This window comes from Cervus canadensis, chromosome 1 (assembly GCF_019320065.1).
Source record: "Cervus canadensis isolate Bull #8, Minnesota chromosome 1, ASM1932006v1, whole genome shotgun sequence".
Lineage (NCBI taxonomy): Eukaryota > Metazoa > Chordata > Mammalia > Artiodactyla > Cervidae > Cervus > Cervus canadensis.
Genome location: NC_057386.1, coordinates 50,819,702 through 50,845,034, shown reverse-complemented (window position 1 = coordinate 50,845,034; position 25,333 = coordinate 50,819,702). Strand labels below are relative to the sequence as shown.

Here is a 25,333-nt window from a genome sequence, read left to right as displayed (position 1 = left end):
ATTGAGTTCCAGGCACACTCATCAGGGGAGTCTGCTCCTTCCCCTCCCTCAGCCCTGCCTGCTGTCCTGGTCTGGGCACCCGGCCACGCGAAAGCAAGACTGAGAAGGCGTCTACCATCCTGGAGCCTCTGACCCCCCGGGCCAGCTGACGGGGTCCCCAAGTGTCTTGCCACCTGGAGAGGGAACCACCTTCCCATCAACCTCCTGCTCTTGCCTCTCCTGAGTGCCCCCTGTTTCCCAGCACTTGGCACAGGCCTGATGCAGAGCGAGCATGTAGCGAGCATGTAGCAAGCGTGATACTTCCCGGGGCAGCGCACCAACAGAAGGGCTTGGTGCCCACGGTTCCCGTTCTCTGGGGAAGGTGAGGGAAGAGGGTCTGCTCAGTTTGGCCTGGCTCCTAGGCGTCCAAGGACTGACAGCCTTCCCTGTATGAATCAGCCCAAGGAGAACGCCTGGCCGTCCTCACCCCCAGTTTAGAAAGGGCCCAGACCACTCTGGTTCAAGTTCAGAGCCCAGAGCAAGCCTCTTGCTGAGGGTCCAGCCCCACTGCAGACACAGAACAAAGATCCTCATCTGCGGTGCTTTATTATCATAGTCATCAGGTATAAACAAGTGGTATAAAGCTGCTCTCCAGGCAGCTCCTGTGAATAAGTAAGAGAACAGGGTAAGGAAGAAAAAGGGGAGCCGTGAATGAACCTGGCGAGCCTGGGCCCATAACTCAGCCTATGGACAGCCCAACTGCTAATAGCCACTCCTCCGGGGTCGTCACTCCTCCAGGGTCGCTGCTTCACCTCTGTTAACAGGACACAGTCAAGGTGTAAGCTCCACGAGGGCAGAAATGGTGTCTGACTCTTTCTGTGTGTTTCCCATGCCTGCCATAGTGCCTGGCAGGTAATAAGTGCTCAATAAACCCAATACTAGAGGATGCAAGCGGACCCTCTAAGGAGCCATGACAGCAGTTATTTACAAAGGAAAATCAGGCTTAGCAAGGTTGAGGAACTTGTTCAAGGTCACACAGCTGGTAGGCTGCGGGATCTGAACCCAAGCAGTCTGGCTCCTTAGCCTGTGCGTCTCACCAATCCACTCTGCTGCCTTCCACACACCTAGTATCAGCAAATACACACTCATGTACACACAGCACACAAAACTACCCATGTTCACATGCAACACACACAAAATGCAATTTCGATTCACTGTGCACATACACACACGTGAATGTCTAGTTGTTAGTGGTGTCTTTGGCTGGCACCCAGAACAGGGAGGACTCACCTAGAGAAGGAAGAGCTCTGTGGGCCCAACCGGCCAGCCCAGAGGTGCCCAGCCTTCACTTCCCCGCTGCCCCCTTACCCTGCCTCTAGTTCTTTTCCCTCCAGGGAGCCAAGTCCAATGCCGGGAGCCTACTGCAGCGGACAAAGTCCCGAGGGAATCTGTTGGACATGAAGATGTTGTTCTTGGACACGACAGTGATGCCTGTGTTGTCACAGATGATGCGGGGCAAGGAGATCCTGGACAGGGCCTGCTGCTGCCGCTTGCTGAACACGCCGTTGTTCTGCCACCAGAACCTGCACGGGAACACCCACGGCCACTGTGCCTGAGGCCCTCCTGGGCTGGGAAGACACCCACTGGCTGGAGCTGTTCCTGGGTGACACAGGACCACGGCGGACAGCGACCATGGCACAGGAGAGCTCCAGGCCCTCAGGCAGCCCGGGGCAGGGAGGGGGGGATTCAAACAAATAGAGCCCCACTCACAGCTGCCCGGGTGCCCCCCCAAACCCACTCCCATCCCAGCAGCCTCCAGGCATCTCTAATGACAGACGGGCCCACTCCCCCATGAGACCCTGCGCCCTGGACAGGGCTACAGCCAGGCGGGCAGACGGGATCTAGGGAGTGGTGTCTCCTTTGTCCACCCAGAGAGGGACACCTTGTTAAAAAGTTTCCCCAAGGCACAGTTCAGGCCAGGTGAGAACTGGGTGTGACAGAGGACAGGCCCACGGTGGAATGAAAACAGGAGCAGTGGCCGGGTGAAGCAAAGATGGGACCTTCCAGTGGAGACTGGTGGCCCCGTGACTGCACCCGGGACCCGGAGAAACAGTGACTAAGGGTGGCATTTTCTCTCCCCGCTCCTTGACAACCACAGGTCCAGATAACTCCTTTTTGTACCCTCAACTGCTTCAGGGTACATCAGTGATGACCTTAAGGCTCCCCAGAACACACTGGAAAATCACGGACTCTTTCCAGCAGGAGGAAGCTGGGGGTCCCCCTGAGGGTCAGGGGCAGGCCCAGAGCTGCGGGGCCTCCGTCCTCACCGGTCACCGTCGCGGAGCTTCCTGAACTGGGTCCCAATGAGGCAGGCGAGCAGTGGGCCCACACGGCCTTTTTTGTTCAATGGCTCAGCCACGCCGCCTATCCAGATATCAATGTTGTTGGGCGTCTGGTACAGGGCCATCAGCCTCCTCGCCAGGTTCAGGTTCCTCAGGACTGTGCCCAGCTCACCCACCGTGTTGGGCACTGGGAGCCCACAGAAGCGCCTCCAGGCATTGTACCCTGTATGGGAGGTGCGGAGGGTGGTTGTGGGTGGGTCCCAGAAAGGCCACCCTCCCACATACAGAGTCCATGCGGGAAAGGAGGACACAAAGTGGCTGCTACCCATCTATAAACCCCCAGGGAATCCTCTGGCCTCCCCGGGAGCCTGGGCGCAGTTGGGTCTCTCCAGGAGCCTCTCTGTCTTCCCCTACCCTTCCCACTCTAAGGTAAATCCTAAATGATCATCACTCCTGCTGAGTCCAGGAACAGGAGCATCTCCTTGCCCCTGTGGAGATCTCAGACCCGCGATGGGTGCGGTGTGTCTGGAAGGATCAGCCCCATACCAGCTGTCCCACAGCACAGGCATCAGCAGGATGGTAGGCTGATCTGGGCTCCCATTCCAGCTCTGTCCCTGACTCGGCTGGAGAAGCCGGGCAGGTTCAGAATTTCTCCAAGTCTTAGCTTCCTCATCAGTAAAATGGTGGTGGTTTAGTCACTAAGTCGCATCCGACTCTTGCAACCCCATGGACTGTAGCCCGCCAGGCTCCTCTGTCCATGGGATTCTCCAGGTGAGAATACTGGAGTGGGTTGCCATTTCCTTCTCCACACCAGTATAATGGAAATGATAATAATCTCTTCCCCTCAGAATCCACATAAAATGAAGCAAAATGGAATAGAATGGAGACAGGTTTTCAGGGCAGTAGGGGCTTGTTGTTATTATGGTGATGCCCTAAGTTGGGGGGTTCCAGCAACACAACGGAGATGGAAGGTGCTGGAAATGGGGCAGAGGGGCCCAGGGAGAGGTAGGGGCCTGACCTCAGGCCGCATCCTAAGAGCGAGGTTCTGAGGGTTGGAGGGGGCGGTGCCCTGGTAACTGGGGGCACTGGAGAGGACAGGCCATGGACTGGGAAGTGGGTGGGCCCTGGGGTCCCAGGCAGCTCCCTCACCAGGGAGGCCATGGTCGCGGCTGCGCTGCATGTTGAGCGCGGGCAGGTCCAGTCCAATCCTCATGACCTGCTCAAACAGCCGCTCCCGGATCTCATCCACCGCGATTTGGTTCTGGCGGTTCAGCTTCGCAGGGGTGGCCATGAGGCCGCGCAGGATGGGGTCGATGCCACCTGGAGCAAGAGGAGCACGCCGGGGTAAGGGTCCGGCTCGGTATCGGAGCTCAGACTGCGGCGAGCCGGACCCGGGGGCAGCGGCGGACAGCGCTGAGCACACGTGGCCCCTGGCACCAAGGTCCCCCGGTGGGCAGATCCTCACTGAGGCTCTGCGGTTTCGGGGATAAAGCCATTCAAACTCGTCAGGCTCAGATGCTCCCAGCCCCTGGCCTCCTGGGTCCCTGAGGATCACAACGCACAGGAAGGAGCCAGCTCCCTGTAAGCCATCTTGCCCCACTCTCTGTTGTTCCATGTGCAAGCAGGCCGGAAATCAGATGCCCCGAGAACGGAAGGAAAGAAGATTTATTCCACCCTAGCTCCCTGGGACCAAGTCCACACCCGCCCCACCCTCGGCTGCCAGTTCACTCCCTCACTCCCGGCCGAGGTCTTGCTCACCTTCGAACACAACCCTCCAGCTGGCAAAAAAGACCCTGCTGAGCGGTACGCGGGGGTTGGGCTGCATGGGTTGGTATCGGCTGTTCAGGCGGAACATGAAGGGTTGGATGAGGGTGTGGCCGTAGCGGAAGGCATTGGTGAAGACGTTGGAAATGCGCGGGTCCACCGAGTCGTTGTAGCCGCGGTACGGGGGCAGGTACTTCCGCATGGCCTCCCGCCCCAGCACCAGGGGCAGGTAATCCCTGTAAGTGATGATCTAAAGGAAAGTCACTCAGAGTGGCCTCTCCGCCCACCCTCCCTGCGGATCTTCACTTTCTCCTGACTCGGGGGGATCCCTCCCTCGTCTGCTGCTGCTGCTGCTAAGTCACTTCAGTCGTGTCCGACTCTGTGTGATCCATAGACAGCAGCCCACCAGGCTCCCCCCGTCCCTGGGATTCTCCAGGCAAGAACTTTGGAGTGGGTTGCCATTTCCTTCTCCAATGTGTGAAAGTGAAAAGTGAAAGTGAAGTCGCTCAGTCTGTCCAACTCTTAGCGGCCCCATGGACCGCAGCCTACCAGGCTCCTCCATCCATGGCATTTTCCAGGCAAGAGTACTAGAGAGGGGTACCATTGCCTTCTCCCCTCCCTCGTCTAAGGCCAAGGATTTGCCTCCCACAGTACTGGACCTGGGTCCCACAGAGTGGGACCAAGTGGCATAAACAGGGCTCGAGTGCTTGCCTGCTGTGTGACCTTAGGCCGGTTATTAACCTCTCTGAGCCCCAGATCCTCAAATGTAAATTACAGGTAATTATGCTGCACTCTGCCTTAGAGAATTAAATAAAAGTCTTTGTGAGTCCTTTCATAGCTCTGTTGCCCTTGAGTTATTCCTGTCTGGTTTCTCTTATGTGGAGAAGGCAATGGCAACCCACTCCAGTACTCTTGCCTGGAGAATACCATGGACGGAGGAGCCTTGTGGGCTGCAGTCCATGGGGTCGCTGGGTGTTGGACACGACTGAAGTGACTTAGCAGCAGCAGCAGCAGCATTTCTCTTAACTAGCATACCAGCTCCTTGAGGGCAAGGGTTGGATCTCATTTCTCTTGAAATTACTCAGTTAGGCAACGAAATGCCTGGCTCACAGGAGGGTTCAATCTGCTGTCTGTAGACGGAGGGGAGGCAAAACGGAAAAGGGCCGCCCCAGGTGATTTCTCACAGTGAAAAGAGAGGAGAGGGAACAGACACACTCTACATTCTAGACTCTGGAATCTCCTCTCAGAGTTAAACAAATCTCATTTAAGTTCTTAGTGCCAATGGAAAACTGGCCACCCTAGCACCAGCAACTCTCTCCACTCCAAAGTTAAGGAGTATTAACAAGCAGTGTGTGTGTGTGTGTGTGTGTGTGTGTGTGTGTGTGTGTGTGTGTGTGGAGGGTGCACTCGAGTGCATGTTCATGACCTGGGAGAGGATGAGGATGCTGGAGCATCAAAACTTGGGAGAAAGGAAATCCCCTGGCAGTCCAGTGGTTTGGACTCTGTGTTTCCACTGCAGGGGGTACAGGTTCAATCCCTGGTTGGGGGACTAAGATCCCAAAAGCTAAGTAGCGCAGCCAATAAATAAATAAAGCATTTAAATATTTCCCCCTAAATTGGGAGAACACCCCTCAGGGATAAGCGAGGATAAGGAGAGTGGGTGAGCTGTGATAGAGCCGTAAAGAAGAGGGAGTGTGTAAAGGAGCCAAGAGTGACAATGTGATGAAGGAAAGGAGAAGAATTTACTGAATACCTACTGTATGCCTGGTGGGTCAGCTGCTAAAGAATCCGCCTGCAGTACGGGAAACCTGGGTTCGATCCCTGGGTTGGGAAGATCCCCTGGAGAATCGAAAGGCTACCCACTCCAGTATTCTGGCCTGGAGAATTCCATGGACTGTGTAGTTCATGGGGTCGCAAAGAGTCGGACACGACTGAGCAACTTCCACTTTCACTGCGCCAAGCATTTTAGACCCACCTGTTTAAACCTGTCAGTATCATTCCTGGTAGACAGGAGAAAGGAGAGTAAGAGAGACAGTAGAAAGGAGAGCAAGCCTGGGAAAGAGGGGATGAAGGCGAGTGACCCTTATCAGGCACTTAGTATCTGCCAGGTGTTTTCATATAGCTCGTGAGGGTTAATTTGCACAGCTAAGATTCAGTAGAGGCACTTTGGCATCCCAAGTCTGCCTACCTGTATTATCACAGATGCCCAGGACTGCCTACCTGGACCATGGCTCCCACGATCTTTCGGGCTTCCTGATAGAGCCTCTCTCCGTTCCAGTGGGGGTTCAGGCGCCTGAGCTTTGTGGCCAGCCGGTTGTGCTCCCGCACAAAGAGCGTGTGCATGGAGGTGAGCTCAGGCATCTCACTCGCACGGGAGTCCCCTTGGGGAAGCAAAAGCTACTGTCATTCCTAAGACCTCCTTCCCAGAAAGGACTTGCTCTGCTGAAACTCCCTCCGGGGCCAAGGCCTCAAACGCTGCTTATTGCCACTCAACTTTTCACCCTATGCTCAGTCTGCACCCCATCCAGGAGGCCTCCCTTGATTGCCTGGTCCACAATAACAGCTCTTCAGCACTGGCCGGAGATGCTCATTTACTAAACATCAGATCTGACACAAGACTTGCCACCTCCCCATACCTGAGACTGCTAGCACCTAGAAGACAAGGACCATGGTTTGTGCCTTTCTGCATCTGACCCTCCCACCCAACATGCACACAAATACATGGGCTTTAACACAGTGCCTGGGACAAAACACGAGATCCATGAGCACTGCTTCATTGACATTTTCTTGATTCAGGGAAGGCCAAAAAGAGCATGCATGTTGGCTCTCCCTGTTTGCCCACCATGTCAGACACAGCACATGATCACAGCCTTTACTTGTGATAAAATTAGACGCAGACTTCCCTGGTGGTCCAGTGGTTAAGAGTCTGCCTGCCAATGCAGGGGACATGGGTGTGATCTCTGGCCTGGGAAGATCCCACATGCCATGGAGCAACAAAGCCAGTGTGCCACAGCTGCTGAAGTCTGCGTGCCCTAGAGCCTGAACTTCACAACAAAAGAAGCTGCCACAGGGAGACGCCCACACTGTGACTGGGGAGTAGTTCCCACTCACCACAACTAGAGAAAGCCTGAGCCTGGCAATGAAGCACTGAAGACCCAGTGAGGCAAAAATAAAAATTAATATAAAAAAAGAAATTTGATGCAACCTCAGAATCCTTCTTAACACAGGACTCTAGAAAGCCACTACCACCTGCTCAGAGCGGCCATTCCCACCTTTCTACATGCTAACTCTGCAGCCTGCTTGGCACAGGGCGTCAGGGCACAGGATGTTTGAAGGCCACACCTGAGACTGTTCAAAAGAACCAAGAGTGACCCTCTGATCCCTCTAGTCCTCCCCTAACCCTGCTCTGGGCGATCAGGACCAGGCCCATTTCTGCAAGACACTGGGTTCAGTCCTCCCCAGCTCTAAAAGTCAGTGGCAAGGAAATTCCCTGAGAGTAGCTTTTCCTTCTCATTACTTGACAAGAGGTCAACACCATCCGGGCCAGGGACAGGTGACTCAACACCATGTGGAGGCAGAAGACTACTGCTCCTTCCCCTCTAGCCCAGAAAAGTCCACAGTGGGGCTGACCTTGATTCTCCTCTCCAGGGCCCAGCCAGCAGCAGCCATCATGAGGAGAGGCTGAGAGGCCAGAGAGAAGGGCCTCAGACCCGCTGCTGGGTTCATAGTTAAAAACACTGTATCAAGTAAAATTTCTGGGCACAGCCACCATCACTGCCCCAACCTTATCCTCAGGACTGCCAGTTGTCTAAATCGAAAATCCCACCCTCTTTTATTACAGGGAATCGAGGTGGGTAGGTGGTGATGTTCTGGAGCAGCTTTGTCCCACAGAAATTCTGCACTGATGAAAACATTCTACCTTTGAGCTGTCCTCTATAGAAGCCACTAGCCTGTGGGGCTACTGAACACTCGAAATGAGCACTTGAAAGGTAGCTAGCACAGTGGAGCAAGCTTGTGTTTAATTTAAGCTAAATCACATATAAATGAAAATAGCCACGTGTGCCCAGTGTCTGCCATATTGGGTACTGTTGTTCTAGAGGGTGAGGGCGCCATCCTGCTCTCTGTCCCTTTGGTTTCCTGTCCCTTGAGGATTCAGCTTTCCCCCCTTGCAGAGCCCAGATGGAAAGGGAGCAACAGAAAAAGGGCTAGATAGATGGAGCCAGGCGCCTTGGCCATCCCTGAGTCTCCTTCTTAGGTTTGAGGTTTTTTGTTCTTGTCGTTTTGGGGGTTTGTTTTTGTTTTGCCTTTCAGACTCCTTCCAACTTGTTACCAAGGCAACTGGATTCACATCTTGTGAGTTGGTGAGGGGAGCCTCTCTGAATGGCAGTCCCACAAGGGGCTCTGCAATAGGCTCGCCATGGCTCCAGTAGGGGGCGCCCTGCCGGTGACTGACCTCCCAGGAAGCAGGGGATGTTCGCTGAGCGATTAGTGAGGAGGCAGGGGTCATGGTGCAGGGTGTCGAAGGGCAGCAGGGCCCGGCCGTTGTCCTGGAAGCGAGTGTTGACGGCCAGCAACCCCAGCTGGTTGGTCAGGTTGCGCAGCCTCGTGGCCAAGGGGTCCTCGCTGCCGTAGACCATGCTGGCGTCCACGAAGGACGTGAGCGCGTTGATCTGGTTGCGGATGGTGATGTTGCTCTGGGTGCAGGCCGGACAGGAGCGGAAGAAAGGGATGCAGTCCTGCTGGTTCTTGATGCGGGGGTCATTGGGTGGGATCTGAGGTGCAGAGAGAGGCCCCGCGGGCTCGCCGCGGCCAGGAACAGAGGTCAGGAGTGGTCCACTCTCTCTGGTCCACCCACCTTTTTAGGCCCTGAATTCCCGCCGGGGAAGCAGTCTGGAACCCAGGACCAGAGCGGGTCACCCGGACAGTAAACAGCGCCCCTCGGGCCCCCTCAGCTGGCAGGAAGGCCTCTCAAGGCCCCCAGGGATGAGCCTAAGGTCCCACCGGCAGAGCGCCTCTGAGCTGGAGGGGCGGTGACTGGAGGGCATGCATGGGGGACCTGGACCCCCTGGAGGCTCGCTGACCAGTCCTCCGACCCTCCCCCTCAGCCTCCTTTGTCTCCTCTCCTCTGACTCTGTTCCTCTCTCCTCGGGTCTCTGGCGCTCTGTCTGCTGTCTCCTGTGGCCTCTTCTTTTCCTTCCCCCTTTTGTCTCTCTCTCACTCCAGTCCCTGTCTGCCTCTGTCCGCCTCTCTCTGGGACCCTCCTTCCTTCCTCCTCTCCCCTGCTACCTTCTCTGCACGTGTCCACTCTCAGGCCCGCTCCAATCCCACTACCAGGCTCTGTGTGATGTGGGCTGGGGGTGGGGGGCCCCCCGAGTGGGGAGTGAAGACGGCTGAGCCCCCCCAAGGCTTGCACACAGAAGTTTGAGGGACAGTGGGAAGGTCATCAGCCCAGGGAGGGTGGGAGATGCTGGGGGTGGTGGTCAGGGCCAAGCTTGCTGGGACCCGGGGAAGGAAAGCTGGGCAGGAAGGGAGGGGGGGCGCCCTTAGGGAATGATGCCCCCCCTCCCCGACCCGGCGGGCTGCAGGGTGGGTCCGGAGGAAGCACCTTGAGCGGGAAGCACGGCGGCTGCTGCAGGCAGCTGATCTCGCAGTTGATGCCGGTGAGGAAGGAGGCGCGGGCAGCTGGTTCAGGGGTGAAGTCAAGGTCATGGTCAAGCAGCTGGCCCCACTGCATGAACATGAGTGAGCGCTCCTGGTCCGGAGTCAGCTTCTCCGTGGGGAAGCGCACGATCTCGTTGGACACGGCGCGAGCCTGTGGGCCATGGGATGTCAGGGGCTGCGGTCTCAGCCAGGCTCCTCCCCCTCCGCCCGGCCGTGGCTCACCAGGGGCACTGGGAAGCCGTTGCGCTTGACCCCGGGCGTCCAGCCGAAGGGCAGCGAGAAGCCGTCCTCGTACTCCGCCGGCAGCCAGCGTACAAAGGCGCGGTTGGAAGCCCCCAGCGTGGGGCTGCGCCTGCAGGGGCGGAAATACAGGGTGCTGACTCCAGTAGTTAGGGTCCCCAGACTCCAGCCACCGCCCATCGAGGACCAGCCCCCAGCGGCCGCACCTGTTGTTGCATTGCCCGGTGATGGTTCGGTACTTGTCCTTCTCCGGGCAGGTCACCCCCAGGTCCTGGTGGGCGCAGCCGCTAGTCTTGGACAGCAGGTTCAGCTGGGCCGGGGTCAGCACGTCTGTGGACCGGGCAACGTAGGAGGCAAGTGGGTGCTGAGCCTCTGTTTTCTACCCACAGCTGGGGAGCCTTGCTTGGGGGATGTGGTCTGAGGAAATAGTGTGGGGATGCTAGAATACCCCCCGGAAGGAGGGGTTGGGAGAACCATAGGGATCGACTGAGGCGCTGGCGTAGTAGCGGGAACTGTACCTGTGACGTTGAAGCGGCCTGGCCACAGGGCCCTCAGCTTCCTCTCCAGCAGGCCGAGGGCCACGTGCAGGTAGTCAGCTGCCCTCACAGCAGTCCTGGTGGCTGCCACCGGCTGCTTGAAGTAGGACAGGAGTTCCATGGGGCTGGCCGAGCCGCTGCGAAGCCGCTGCTTGATGCTGCTTGGGGGAGGGAAGGGTGAGCCCAGAGAACAGAGCGGGAGACGTTCTGCAGGGCCCCAGCCCAGAGCTGTGGGCTCGAAGGACCCAGAGCCGGGAAGCAGGTTTGTCTTTGTAAACACAGTTTGGAGCTGGGAGTCCAAAGACAAGGCCATGGGAGGCATGGTCTTGAAGATGTTTTCACACCCAAAGATAGAAAGACCGACCGGCAAGACTGACTGGCAGAAGGCCCCACCTCCAGCCACGCGTTCCCTGCTGCCTGTTCCTTCTCTGAAAGGCAGGGGACAGCCTCACCCAGAAGCCCCACCTTTCCCGCCGCTCCTTATAGGCTTTGTCCACTATCCGCTTGGCCTCCTCCATGCAGGTCAGCACCACCGAGGTCTCCACTTCCCCCCGGCCAGCTGCCCAGACCAGAGGTCAGGAGGTCAGGAATGGACCCAAAGCCCCCTTCGGGCCCCAGAGCCTGGGTGGCTTACAAGGAGGCAAGGATTCCCAGGGACTCAGAACTACCCTCAACATGCCACCTTTTCCCTTCTCTCTGAAGCGTTACCTGGAGGGGCACCCTCCGAGGGCTGGAGCATGATCAGAACCGCCAGGAGTCCCACCGGGCCCAGGAGCAGCTTCATCCCTGCAACAAGACCCCGTGCCCACAAAGTGTGCAAAGCCCACAGTGCACTGGGGAGATGAGCGCCCCACAGCCGCTCCGTCCCAGGCCCCTCGCCCCCTCCTTCTCACCCAGTCCCCCCACAGTGGGTTCTGCCTACAGACAGAGTCTAGGATCCCACCTCTGAAGTTCCAGGGCTCCACCTGGCTTTGGCATCACCTCTTAGCTGAATCTGGGCTTTTATGTCCTCCAGGCTGGAGGAGGGACAGGGCAGGTGGGTCCCGCCCCTGGAGACGAAAGTCTCTCTCCTCCCCCACTGGGGCCAGGGAGCACAGAAACAGCCCCCTCATAAGGGAGAAACAGGCAGTGGAGGAGGGACGAAAACCGTCTCCAAACTTTGAGCTTAGCACACCTCAGGAGAATCTCAGCTCCCCATGTGCTGTCCCCTGGGGGTGCAAAATTGTATCCCCCTCTCCAAAATTCTGGTTCACCTGAGTATCTAGGGTTCCTTTGCAAGGGATGAAAGTTAGGAACCGACAGCCCAAGGAATAATGGGAAACAGAAATTGGGGTGATGATGGTCAGATATGCCTCTGGACACCGTTCCCCCACGCTCAACAGTAACCAGGCCCCTGTGGCCAACCGTGGTGGGCAGCCCCCCATTCTTGGAGCAGGCTAAGGGGACAGGAAATCTGACTGGAGACCGTTGAGCTTCACAAGAAAGAGGAGTGTGAGGGCTACGGGCTGAGGACCAAGGGAACTTCCTCTGTCCCTCTCCTCATCGCCTTTCCTCTTGGCTCTTGGTAGGGGACTGTCTCCATCACCCCCACCCTCTGCTCCCAGATTTCAGGAACCAGCAGAGAACAGAGCTGGCTGTGGTTAGTGGTCAGCTGGGTGACGCAGCCCAGACCCATAGGAAGGCTGGCAAAGGGAGTGCCAGCAGGAAAGGTGCCCTACGACTCATGACGCTGTTCATACGCCTTCCTGTGCCCTCATCAGGCTGGGCACATGCCCACCGTGGCCCCCGTGTCCTGTTCGGTCTACCCCCACCTCCTACCTCCAGACACCCTCCTGCACTCACTCTTGCCATCTATCCCCAGACCACCTCTTGGCCCAGGAACAAGGGACCGCGACATCTTCCTGGTGTACCTTCCCACCTGCCAGGAAGCCCCATGAGAAAGGGGGCCATTCTTCCAGCCTTGTTCTTCCAGGGCTTGCTATGTGTGAATTTGGACAAGTGGCTCTCTGTGAATCAGGTTCTAGAATTTTATAGGCTTTTGAAAAATACTTTTTTTTTCAAATCCTGTAATGTATTTCCATTCATGAAATGTTATAGAATAAATAAATTATTTACAAACAGGTGAGATTATGGGTAATTTTTCTTCTTTCCAGCTTTTTCATCTTTCACATAAATAAGAAACAGGAAGGAAAATAATTTCCCATATTCCTAGCACTGACTAATCATCCCATCTCATAATTTGATATGTAGATGTAGATATAATATGTATTTTATTTATTTATTATTTCATGTTGGCTGCCCTGGGTCTTTGCTGCTGATTGTGGGCTTTCTCTGCCTGCGACAAACAGGGGCTACTCTCCAGTTGCGTCACACAGGCTTCTAATTGCAGTGGCTTCTCTTGCAAAGCATGGGTTCTAGGCATGCAGGCTTCAGTAGTTGCAGCATGCGGGCTTAGTAGTTGTGGAACACAGGCTCTAGAGCTCAGGCTTAGTAATTATGGCTTTTGGGCTTTGTTGCCCCTTGGCATGTGAAATCTTCCCAAACCAGGGGTGGAGCCCGTGTCTCCTGCATTGGCAGGTAGATTCTTAACCAATGGACCACAGGGAAGTCCAATGTGTATTTCAAACAGTGACAAGAACATACTTATCCCTGATGGCCCAGTGGTTATCACTTGGCATTTTTCACTGCCGTGCTGTGGGTTCAACCCCTGGTCAGGGAACTAAGATTCTGCAAGATGCAAGGTATGATCAAAAAAAAAAAAAAAAAGAACATACCTTAAATATTATTTTATAATCTGACTTTTAATACTTAATTTAGCCTGGACATCTGTGTCAATAAACAGATTTATTTCATTCTTATGTCTGCATAATATTTTGTATGAGATGCTATGTTTTATTCACTAATCCTCTCTTGTTCAGATACTTGGGTCATTTCCTATTTTCACTGTTAGAAGCAGTACTAGGACCATTGTCCATGTAAATCTCCAGTCACCTCTTCGATTATTTCCTTAGGTGAAAAGTCATGAAAGTAAAATTGCTGCATATCTGGGTATCCACATTTTTAAAGCATTCACCCTCCCAGCCGTGCGTGGAAACACCCCATCACCCTCATTAGCTCTGACAGTTAGTGGCCCTTTACTCTTTTAAGGGAATGGTCAGAGCCCAAGAGGGACGAGACATTTAATACGAGCTCCTCTTAGCACAGAAGAGAAAGATGGAGGTCCGGGAAGGAAATGACTTTGCCTATAGCAGCAGTGTGACACAGCTCAAAATAATCTACTGGCCAGATCTCTTGACTTACAAACAAGTGCTCTTTACCCAATGGCCTCTGAAAGTTTGTTCCTGACCTTTCACCCAGAATTGTTCAACGAGTAATTGCCAAGCCGCTGCACATGCCAGGGGCCGTGCCCTCTAGTGAGCAAAGATCCTGACCTCAACGGGCACAGGAGGGTGCGGACCAACAGCACCCCAACAACCTTGGGCAGACTTCTTCAGGAGCATCAAAGAAGGCCTTTTTGAGGAATTAGCATTTGAGATTGTCTTGAAGAGTGTTTAGAAGTTGGACCCAGGAAGGACGAGCGCTCTGGCCCCTAAGAATGACACAGCAAAGCTTTGGCACTGGGGGGCTTCATCCACACAGTTCCAACATGGGGGAGAGGTTGTGGCAGGCCCGAGGTCTAGGACACAACACTCTTGCTGACCTCCTGAGAAGTCCTTGTTCTGAAGGCTCCAGGGAGCCATGGAGGCCCTGAAGTGCATGGTCAGAGTTCATTTTAGAAAGCTCACAGGGGAACTTCGGGGACCGTCACAGAGCCCCAGGGCCAGGCATGAGGCATCACAATGATTCATAGGCATCAAGAGACCTGGCCTGATTTCTCACACACACGTGGCATGAAGCAGTGAATTCTGAAAAACTGAAGCATTTTCACAGAATGATGCTAAGATGCCCTAAATTCTCTGTGTGGGTGGGGGAGGATTCTCAAGATGGACCATCCCAAACCACCTGCCTTTGGCCCACGGTGGGGGCTGTGGGCCTGCATTTTTGTGCAGAGGTTTGAGATGCTCTGCGACGATGTGAGATGCTCTTTATGGTGTTTGCAACTAATTAATAATGGGCCAAGTGACATCATTGCAAGGCTGACCAGTCTGTATCATTGTTGATTCCTCATCTCAGCCCTGTTTGTCTGAATGCATGCAGGCTAGGTTGCTTCAGTCATGTCCAACCCTTTGCGGCCCTATGGACTGTAACCCTCCAGGTTCCTCTATCCATGGGATTCTCCAGGCAAGAATACTGGAGTGGGTTGCCATGCCCTCCTCCAGGGGTTCTTCCCGAGCCAGGGATCGAACCCTCATCTCTTACATCTCCTGCATTGGCAGGCGGTTTCTTTACCACTGGCGCCACCTGGAAAGCCCAGGTGTGACTGAGGCTCAGAGGGCTTCTCCGCGTGCAGAGTAACCAGGAGAATGTGTCTGCCAGAAGAGATGTTTCTGACAAACCTCATGGCCCAGATTACTCCTAGCGTCCCATCCTGGGGTAACCTCTGGAGGGCGCTGCTGAGACTGCTACATTTTAAGACTATAGTCCTTTGCTGGAGACCCCCTCCACCCACACACACTGCCCTCCTTCTCCCCACTTTACCTTCCCAAACATCCCCACTCCTAGGGTGAAGTCCAGCTGTCTGTGGGGTAACAGGCTCTCTCTGCTACTGCTTGCAAAAAAGTTTACCTGTCTGTGGGATAACGGGCTCTCTCTGCTACTGCTTGCGAAACAGTTTATTCTTTCTTAATACTATTTAGGAAACAGTTCAGTTGGGATTACAGTCAGATTTCCTGTGTGTGTTTATGGCTGGAGTGAAGGAGGTTATGGAAGCTGGGGAGGGGTAAGGACAGTGACCCCTCAAATACCCGAATTGCACCCAGTCCAAAGTCTTTGCTTTCTTTCTCCTTCAAGTTTTAAAAAAATTATTATAGATGTATGCAAGTAATTAATACCTGGGTATGTTTTGAATAAAATTAAAATATTACAGGTCAGTTTCTGGATTAGGTTATTATATCATTTTCAATTATAGTCCTTTCCCCCCACTCTTGAGACATAAATACTATTGTCATTTCTGTGTTTGTCCTTCCAAATCTTTTTACCTTACATTCATTTATGCGGGTAGATCTGTGGGAAATATTCTTGTTTGTTTATTTTTCCATAAATGATATCACATTATACATACTGTTCAGCACCATGCTTCTTCTCACTCAACAATACCTCTTGCAGATCTGTAATCATGTGTTACTTACAAAACTGTCTCACTTTAGACTCAAGAGACACAGGTTTGATCCCTGAATTGGGAAGATCGCCTGGAGTAGGAAATGTCAACCTGCCCCAATATTCTTGCCTAGAAAATCCCATGGACAGAGGAGCCTGCCAGGCTACAGTCCAGGGGGTTGCAGAGTCAGACATTCCTGAGCAATTGAGCATGCACACACAGTATTCTTTAGATGATATACCACTACTATGCAACTCTCATCTTTGTTGGAAGCTGATACTTTTCCATTTTTCACTATTAAAAACAACGCAGCAAGAGCCTCTTTGTGCGCACACGTGTTCTCCAGATTGAGAAGTAGGTCATATGCCTTTTAAATGTTTAATAGATATTTCCAAAAAAGTAAAATTCTTGTAGGCAAAGATTAGAATCACATTACTGGTTCAGTTTTTACTTCTTTGATTAATAGTTTGTGCGTCATTTTAGTTGTATTTAGTTCTGTAAATTTCCTGTGTTTGGTGTTGTCCATTTTCCTATTGATTATCACTCTTTTTATTGAAGTGCAAAGTTATTATATACTATGGATAAACAGTAATCTGTCACCTGTCTTGTGTGTTGCTAATATTTTTTTTCCAGTCTTGTCACTTTTCATTAAATTTTTGTAGGGTCTCAATTTTGAGGCGGTCTGATTTATCAATCGTTTCCTCTATGGATTTTCTTTTCAGACTTAAGAGGATCTACCCTTTCTCAAAAATCATAAACATATATATCCTCCTGTATATTTTTCTAAAAGCTTTGTTGTTGTTGTTGTTCAGTCTCTTAGATTGTGTCTGACTCTTCATGACCCCGTGGACTGCAGCACGTCAGGCTTCTCTGTCCTTCACTATCTCCGGGAGTTTGCTCAAACTCATGTTCAGTAAGTCGGTAATGCCATCCAACCGTCTCATCCTCTGTCGTCCCCTTCTCCTCCTGCCCTCAATCTTTCCCAGCATCAGTCTTTTCCAATGAGTCAGTTCTTTGCATCAGGTGATGAAACTTTTGGAGCTTAGATTGCTAAATCATCTGGAATTTTTGTGTGTGAATAGTTTAAGGGAGAGAGCTACCTTCATTTCTTTCCAAATGGAAAACCAGTTGTCCCAATGCCTTTAACTGAATAATCTGTTATTTCTCCACTGAACTGAGATGCTACTTTTATCATTTACCATAAGTGTGTGTGTTTCTAGATTATTCTGTTCTATTGATCTACTAGGCTATTTATATGTTTCTATCTTAATACCTAATCATTGCAGTTGCCATAACTTTCTAATATGTTTTGATTTCTTATAAGATAAATTCTCCTTCCTCATTCTTCTTTTTCAAAAGAATCCTCAACATTCTAACATATTTACTCCCTCTTTTGAGAATTTTTGAGTGTCTAGTTCCCTGAGAAATCCAATAGAATTTTATTAATATTGCATTCAATTTATGCATAAATTTGGTGACATTTGGCATCTTATGATATTATATCTTTCCATCCATGCACATTCATCCATTTAACATGTATTTACTTAGCATGCCTGTGCCAGCCCTATTCTTGGCACTGGGGAGTAACTAACAGATTACTTGCTCTCATGGAGTTTACATTCTTAAGAAATAGAGTACACCGTTTTATTTGTCTATTTTATAGTCTTCATTGAAGTGTTATTGTTTTACCCTCTTGTTAGGTTTATTCCTAAATGCTTTCTTTTTGAAAAATGTATATAAATTTGGTCTTTGAGTTTCTGCATAAAATGTATAAAATCTATCATAATAAATATTCTCTTTCCCTTCAAAGCTTTCAGTGTAAGTATTTTTAAAGAAAAGAATTTAGCATACTTCTTTTGGTTTTCTTTAGAAGGTAGATTCATAGAGCTGAAAAGCATTGGACAATTTCAACCCTCTATTCTAGAAAGGTTGCACTTCCTACTTCATGAACAGGAGTAAAAATTTTTAAAGAGTGAGCATTCAGACTTTTGTTAGTTTCAAATAATGACTTTCAAATTTGTGTAGGAGAGTCTAGTAAAAGTAAAGACAGGTTAACCTACATGACCACGTAAATATTTAATGGTTATTCAGTTAATTCCTTTTATACCTGTGGTTTTTGGTGGGGGGGAGGGCAGAGGGCTGGGATGGGTGGTAAGCTACCATGAGACAAAGTTCTAAAAAGTGACACTAAAAATAAGAAGCACAAAACTCAAAGTAAAATAATTCAACAGCATCTTTATCAGTCAGACACACTAGTTAAAATTTAAAAGAATGGATAAAGCCAGTGCCAGATAACATGTGAAAAAATAAGTGTAAATTGGCTCTGTGCCATGGGAAGGCAGTTTGGCACAATCAGTCACAATCCAAACACTTGCTCTGACTCAACATTCCTACTTCCAGAAAGGAATTTATTTTTCAGATGCATTCTTAGGAAAACAGAAAGATACCTGCACAAGAGTGTTCATTTCAGCCTCATTTGCAACAATCAAGAAGACTATAAACAAGCCAAATGTCCTCAACAAATTTTTGCCATATTGTGGTACTGTTAGGGGAAGCACACTGATTGAAACCGCCCACCCTGGCCAGGCACCATAGTAATCATTTGCATGAGTTGTTTTATGACAGGAGATCCTGATAAGGAATACGGAACTAATAAGCCACCACCAACCGGAAGAGTTCAGGAAAGGTCAAAAGGAAACACCGCGTGTCTGTCCACTTCCCAGAATCCCTCTTGCTAGCATCCATCTTGGCTGAGCGATGCGTGCGCCACCAGGAAAGACTCTGAATTAAAATGATTGGCCAAAGACTACCCGGAAACAAATCCCATCACCATAAAACCCAAGACTGCGAGCCACGTGGCAGAGCAGTTCTCCTGGGTTCCCTTACCTACTGCTCTCCACCCGGGTGCCCTTTCCCAATAAAATCTCTTGCTTTGTCAGCATGTGTCTCCTCGGACAATTCATTTCCGAGTGTTAGACAAGAGCCCAGTACATCTACATAAATGCAGCCTTTCAGACTAACGAGGGAGGTCTATATGTAGCAATAAAGCTACGTTGGGACTTCCTGGTGATCTAGTGGTTGAGAATCCACCTTTCAGTTCAGAGGATGCAGGTTCGATCCCTGGTCCAGAAACTAAGGTCCCACTTGCCTCGAAGCAACTCAGCCCACCTGCTGTGACTACTGGGGCCCGCAGCACAACTAGAGACTCTGCATTGCAATGAAAGATCCAGCTTGCTGCTCCTAAGACCCAACACAGAAAAGTAAATAAATAATTTTTAAAAAGAAAAAGCTCGTTTTAAAAAGAAAGATATGCTGCTGAAAGGAAAGAACTAGTTATAAAACATTGGTTTACTTGCTAAGTCGTGTCCAACTCTTGCAACCCCTTGGACTGTAGCCCACCAGGCTCCTCTGTCCATGGGATTCTCCAGGCAAGAGTACTGGAGTGGGTTGCCATTTCCTCCTCCAGGGGTTCTTCCCAACCCAGGAATCAAACCTGGGTCTCCTGCATTGTAGGCAGGTTCTTTACCAACTGAGCTACAAAGGAAGCCCTATAAAATGTTATATATAGCATAATGCAATTCATACAAAGTGCACACACTCACGTGCCATTTTTATGCACACACATATTTTAAATATGTATAGAACATTCTAGAAGCAGACACAGAAGCCTATTAGCTATGGTTACCTGTGGGGAATTGCCGGGGTCCAGCCTCGGCAGGATCCAGGGGATACCCTCAGGATGAACGGTGTCGTGAGACCAGCCTTGATAGGGCCAAGTCTGCGAGGGAGAGAGAGAGAAAGAGAGAGAGTGACCAGACGGGGGTGTTTGCAGGGTCTGGCAGAGTCTGGCAATGCTTTATTTTTTACCGTGGCTTTTATACCCTAAATTAGTACATTTCTAAGGGGAAGATAGTTTAACATTACATCAGCTTGTTCTTCACGAAACCAGGGTGTTTTCTGCACGCTTCTTTGTTTATGAGGGTCTTAAACATTATCTTCTGGCCTTGGGGCCTATTGACATTTTATGACCTAGGTGAATGCAAAGCTGTTTTCAGTAATCTATTCTTTAATGAACATAAAGTTCAGTCCTTTTGCAGAAGTTATCAGTTAAATTTATCTAAAAGGTTTACCACACAAAGACTCTGCAGCTCCAGTGAGGCAACGCCTGTTTAGCATTCCTGGTTAAAATTAACAATTCTAAACTCTTATTTTTCTAAATCTTTAACTATAACCACTTTGAGAATAATATTTTATGTTCTCTAATAGGGCTTCCTCACCCCCGAAGGGCTCTGTGCCTATTAGGGCCTTTTGTGTGATCAGGTTCTTTATGCTGTTTATGGTTAAGGTGTTGTGAGCAGTCATGTGCATTAGTACGCATTTGCCAAGCAGGCTAGAATGCCAGCAAAGGGGTCTAAATTGAAACACTCCTTTCATCCTGGATAATCTTACAGGATACCACCGTCCGGCAGACATATTAAAGTTCTAAGTTGATTCTGTTTGGAAAGAGATCGGGGAAGGCCTTCTACCCGTGTCACAGAAATTAGGGAGTAGTCTAATATAGCAAGCATCAGAAAGACAGAGATCATCTTTAAGGTGAGCGCCGGGGCAGCTTTTCGAAATCTCTAAAGTCCTGATCTGCCTTGCTTGTCAGGTCTCCTCCTCACAACCTTGTCATGGGTGGGATCTTGTGTGCTGGCTCCCGGCAGGGAATGGGACTGAAAAGGCTGAGGCAGTGGAAGCTTTACTTTAAAGTCAATACCCCTCTGAGAGTTTTATCAGGAAAAATATAATAATTTTACCACAAATGATTAATAATCTCTCTTTCCCCCTCAACTTCCCCCCAAAGTAGCAAACTTTGATTTGTTGTACATAATCTGTAGTTTTGGATTACTTTTACTTTGATTTCTTAAAATGAAGTCAAATGTTATCAAAGATTGAAATGATAGCCTTGGCACACATGGCATTTAGGATTAAAGGCTTCCCATGTGGGAGACTTCAGTAGCGTGACTGATAATTTGTCTAAGTATAGAATTCAAGTCCAAGTTTCTTTCTATTCAATATTTGGAAGATTTGTTGTTGCTCAGTCACTATGCTGTGCCTGACTCTTTGCCATCCCATGGACTGCAGCACACCAATACTTGGTAGATACAGCTCTTTTATCTTTATGCATCTAATACTGCAGTTAAGTTCTCTGTCACAAGTAGACTTCCAGCTCCTGAAATTCTGCTAACCTTGATTTCAGGCAAAGCAGAATTAACGTGGGTTACAGGATCCATCAGCCAAACTTGACCGTGGAGATGTCATGGAAGTGAAGTTGTTGTAGAGCAAGAAAATAACAAGAGCTGTGGGAAACTCCCAGGGAGACAGAAGGATCCTGGAACCTGGTGGGGAAGGCAGAGAGCAGATGAGGCCAGGACCAGGCGTGTCCAGCAGGGGGTGGGACTAAGGAGAACTTTCTAGTTATGTCCTCCTCTCTGCAGGCAAGAAAAAGCCCCTCGTGGCCAACAGAAGTGTGTGAGAGAGGGCATTACACAGTGATGATGGATCCTGGTTACATTCAGAAACAAGAGGTCCTTTCCTCTGCCCTGAGGATCAGAGTTCTATGACCCAAGGGGAGGTTCTTACCTTAACAGAGAAACGGAGACTCCTTAATGGGTAAGGACCCATGGCTGAGGGCAGGTAGGAAACAGAGAATGGATGAGCCCAGATGTTAACACCAGAATCTCTCTTGGGCGTGAGTCTCCCACCATTGCCACTTCTCTTTACCCAGTACACATTCCTCAATTCAGCATAAGGGGCTCAGCCTAGAGAGTAGGCTTTCATCCTCCTCCCAGCTCATGACCATGTAGAATTTATCCCAGGAAAAGTAAAGTTGGTTTAGCACTTCAAAATCAATCAGTGAGATTTGCCACAACTAAGAAAAATGGTGCAATCTCTCATTAGATGCCAAAAGAGTGCCTGACAAAATCCAACATCCATTAGTGATCGTTTAAAAGCAAAACTTCTCTGCAGATGTGAGAAAAGAGAACTGTCCTACACACTGCTGGGGAGTGGAGGGGAGGGTGAATGTAAATTGGTGCCACCACGATAGAAAACAGTATAGAGGTTCCTTAAGAAACTAAAATAAATAGGAAATTCCCTGGCCATCCAGCAGTTAGGACTTGGTGTTTTCACTGTCTGGCCTGGTTCAGTCCCTGGTGGGGGGACGGAGTCCAGCAAGCTGCATGGCCTGGCCAAAAGAAACCTAAAAATAGAGTTGCCATATGATCTAGTAATACCTAGGCATACATCCAGAGAAAACTATGATTCAAAAAGATACATGCAGGACTTCCCTGGTGGTCCAGGGGTTAAGAATCTGCCTGCCAGTGGGGTTCAACCCCTGGCCCAGGAAGATTCCACAGGTATAGATCAACTAAGTCCATGCACTGAAGCCCACAATCTCTAGAGCCTGTGCTCCACAACAGGACACGCCACGGCAATGAGAAGCCTGTGCACTAAAATGAAGAGTAACCCCTTGCTTGTCACAACTAGAGAAAGCCCGTGTGCAGCAACAAAGACCCAGCACAACCAAAAATAAATAAATTAAAAAAAGAAAAGTAGAATAATAAAAAATTGGAACAAATAAAATTTTAAAAAGATATGTGCACCCCAATGTTTATAGCAGCACTTTTTACGATAGTCAAGACAAAAAACAACTTAAATGTCCATAGACAAGTGAATGGATAAAGATATGATATGTATACAGAATGGAATATTACTCAGCCATGAAAAAGGAATGAATTAATGTCACTTGCAGCAACCTGGGTAGACCAAGAGATTATTATGCAAAGCTTGAAGTAAGTCAGACAGAGACAGACAAGAATATAATATCACTTGCATGTGGAATGTAAAATATGATACAAATGAATTTATTTGCAAAACAGAAACAGACTCACAGACAGAAAACAAACTCATGGTTACCAGAGGGGAGAATATGAGGAGGGAAAAATTATGAGTTTGGGATTAGGAAATGCAAGCTACTATATACAAAATAGATAAACAACAAGCTCTTACCATGTAGTACAGGGAACTGTATTCAATATCTTCTAATAAGCCATTATGGAAAAGAACTTGAAAATATATATGTATATTAAACAATAAAAATAAATTAAGACTGATTCTCTCCATTCTTAATTAATTAATTTTTGAAGTATAGCAGGTTTACAATGCTGTGTTAGTTTCTGGTGTACAACACAGTGATTCAGTTATATATCTTTTTTTCAGATTCTCTTCCCTTATAGGTTATTACAAAATATTGGGTGTAGTTTCCTTTGCTATACAGTAGGTCATTATTGGTTATCTATTTCATATGTAATAGTGTGTATATGTTAATCCCAAACTCCTACTTTATGCCTCCCCTTGGGCTTCCCTCGTATCTCAGTTCGTAAAGAATCTGCCTGCAGTGCAGGAGACCCGGGTTCGATCCCTGGGTCGGGAAGATCCCCTGGAGAAGGAAATGGCAACCCACTCTAGTATTCTTGCCTGGAGAATCCTCATAGGCTAAAGTCCATGGGGTCGCAAGAGTCAGACACAACTTAGTGACTAAACCACCACCACCCACTTCCCCTTTGGTGACCACAGCTTTTTTTCTGTTTGAGTCTGTTTCTATTTTGCAGGTAAGTTCATTTGTATCATTTTTTAAATTCCAAATATAAGTGATATAATATGTATTTGCCTTTTCCTGGCTGGCTTACTTCACTTAATGTGATAATCTCTAGGCCCATCCATGTTGCTGCAAATGGCATTATTTCATTCTTTTTTATGGCTGAGTAATATTCCTCTGTGTATGTGTGTGTGTGTGTGTGTGTGTGTGTGTGTGTGTGTATACATTTTCTTTATACTTTTCTCTGTCGATAGGCATTTAGGATGCTTCTATGTCTTGGCTCTTGTAAATAGTGCTGAAATGAACATTGGGGTGCATGTATCTTTTTGAATTATGGTTTTCTTTGGATCTATGCCCCAGGAATGGGATTGCAGAATTATACGGCAAGTGGGCCTACTCTTTGTGGTGGCGTGTGGGCTTCTCATTGCGGAGGCTTTTCTTGTCCTGGGGCACGAGCTCTGGAGCTTGCAGGCTTCGGTAGTTGTTATGCATAGGCTTAGTTGCTCCATGTCATGTGGAATCTTCCAGGGCCAAGGATCGAATCCTTGTCCCCTGCACTGGCAGGCGGATTCTTAACCACTGGACCACCAGGGTAGTCCTATTTTCCGTTTTTTAAGGAACCTCCTCCATACTGTTCTCCATAGTGACTGCACCAATTTACATTCCCACCAACGATGTAGGAGGGTTCCTTTTTCTCCATTCCCTCTCCAGCATTGATCATTTGTAGATTTTTTGATGATGGCCATTCTAATGGGTGTGGGGTGATACTTCATTGCAGTTGTGATTTAATGCAGATTCTCTTTAAAATAAAACAAAAAACACTTCTCTGCAAATGAGGGATAGAAGAGAACTTCCTCAAACCAGACAAAGGGCATCTACCAAAAAACCCTATCGCTAACATCATAATGGTGAAAGACTGAAGGCTTTCTCCTAAGACCAGAAACAAAGGAAGTGTGTCCTCTTCCTGTATTTCTATTAAGCGTTGTACTATCAGTGCAGTGAGGCAAGCAAAAGAAATTAGATGCATCAACATTTGAAAGGGAGAAGTGAAACTGTCTTTGTGCACATACAAGTATGATCACATGTGTAGAGGATTCTAAGGAATCTATAAAACAACTGCTAGAACTAATAAGTGGGTTTAGTAAGGTTGCAGCATGCAAGCCCAAAACACAAAAACCACTTGTGTTTCTGTTTTCTAACAACAAAGCATCAGAAATTGGAATTTAAAGTAATAGTACCATTTATAATTGTATTGAAAATATCAAATAATTATGGATAAATCTGACAAAGATGTACACAGTCTGTACTGAAAACTACAAAACATGGCCAAGAGACATTAAAGACATATGTAAACAGAGAGATAGGCTTTGTTCATAGGTTCACATGATTCAAATGTCAGTTCTTCCCAAATTGATCTCTGTGTTGTCTCGTGCCCTTGCCTTAGTAGCTGAGAGTCCCTGTGAAACATCTCGGTGGGTACTGTTGCTGACTTGGAGGGTTTCAGTGAGAGAGGGAGGTGGGAACACTGTGCTTACGTTGGTGGCGCCTTCCCTGGGCAGTGATGCTTCTGGTTTCTGCCAGGGTTCTGCCAGCCATTTACCATCTGGTCTCTGGTCCAAACTGCCACTCCCACTGTTTTCATCTAAAGGCAGCCATCCTCACCTTTGCCCCTTGGCCCATGGAGAGGAGAATGTGCAGTCATCGGCCTGGAGGCTCCCCACGTGGAATCCCAGCTAATCATGCTGTCACGGCCCCTGTGGTCCTTTGGCTGTTGGTGCCTCCTCTAGGCGCAGAGCTGTGCAGAAGTCTCCCGAGCTCTGCTTTGAGATTTCTGAATGTGATTTCTCATCTGTTTTCTTTTCTTCTTGTAAGACTGGGTGATTGATTTAGCTGTGCCCAGTCTTGGTTGTGG

At 49.4% G+C, this 25,333-nt stretch overlaps 1 protein-coding gene across 3 annotated transcripts; it reads right to left on the bottom strand.

Annotated features, from left to right (window-relative positions):
* Positions 1-574: 574 nt before the first annotated feature.
* Positions 575-21,601, bottom strand: MPO (myeloperoxidase). Of its 3 annotated transcripts, XM_043481783.1 has the most exons (15): positions 21,546-21,601; positions 21,405-21,448; positions 11,231-11,308; positions 10,988-11,081; positions 10,505-10,680; positions 10,193-10,316; positions 9,969-10,098; positions 9,691-9,897; positions 8,539-8,857; positions 6,306-6,466; positions 4,080-4,335; positions 3,471-3,641; positions 2,307-2,544; positions 1,348-1,562; positions 575-793 (listed from the first exon to the last, which is right to left on the bottom strand). In XM_043481783.1, the coding sequence occupies exons 3-14, from the start codon at positions 11,304-11,306 to the stop codon at positions 1,355-1,357; spliced, it is 2,160 nt and encodes a 719-aa protein (XP_043337718.1). In that variant the 5' UTR covers positions 11,307-11,308; positions 21,405-21,448; positions 21,546-21,601; the 3' UTR covers positions 575-793; positions 1,348-1,354. The 3 variants fall into 3 exon arrangements, with proteins under 3 accessions (XP_043337718.1, XP_043337633.1, XP_043337798.1); XM_043481698.1 differs by having other exon boundaries at positions 21,405-21,593; XM_043481863.1 differs by lacking the exon at positions 10,988-11,081 and having other exon boundaries at positions 21,405-21,593.
* Positions 21,602-25,333: the final 3,732 nt, after the last annotated feature.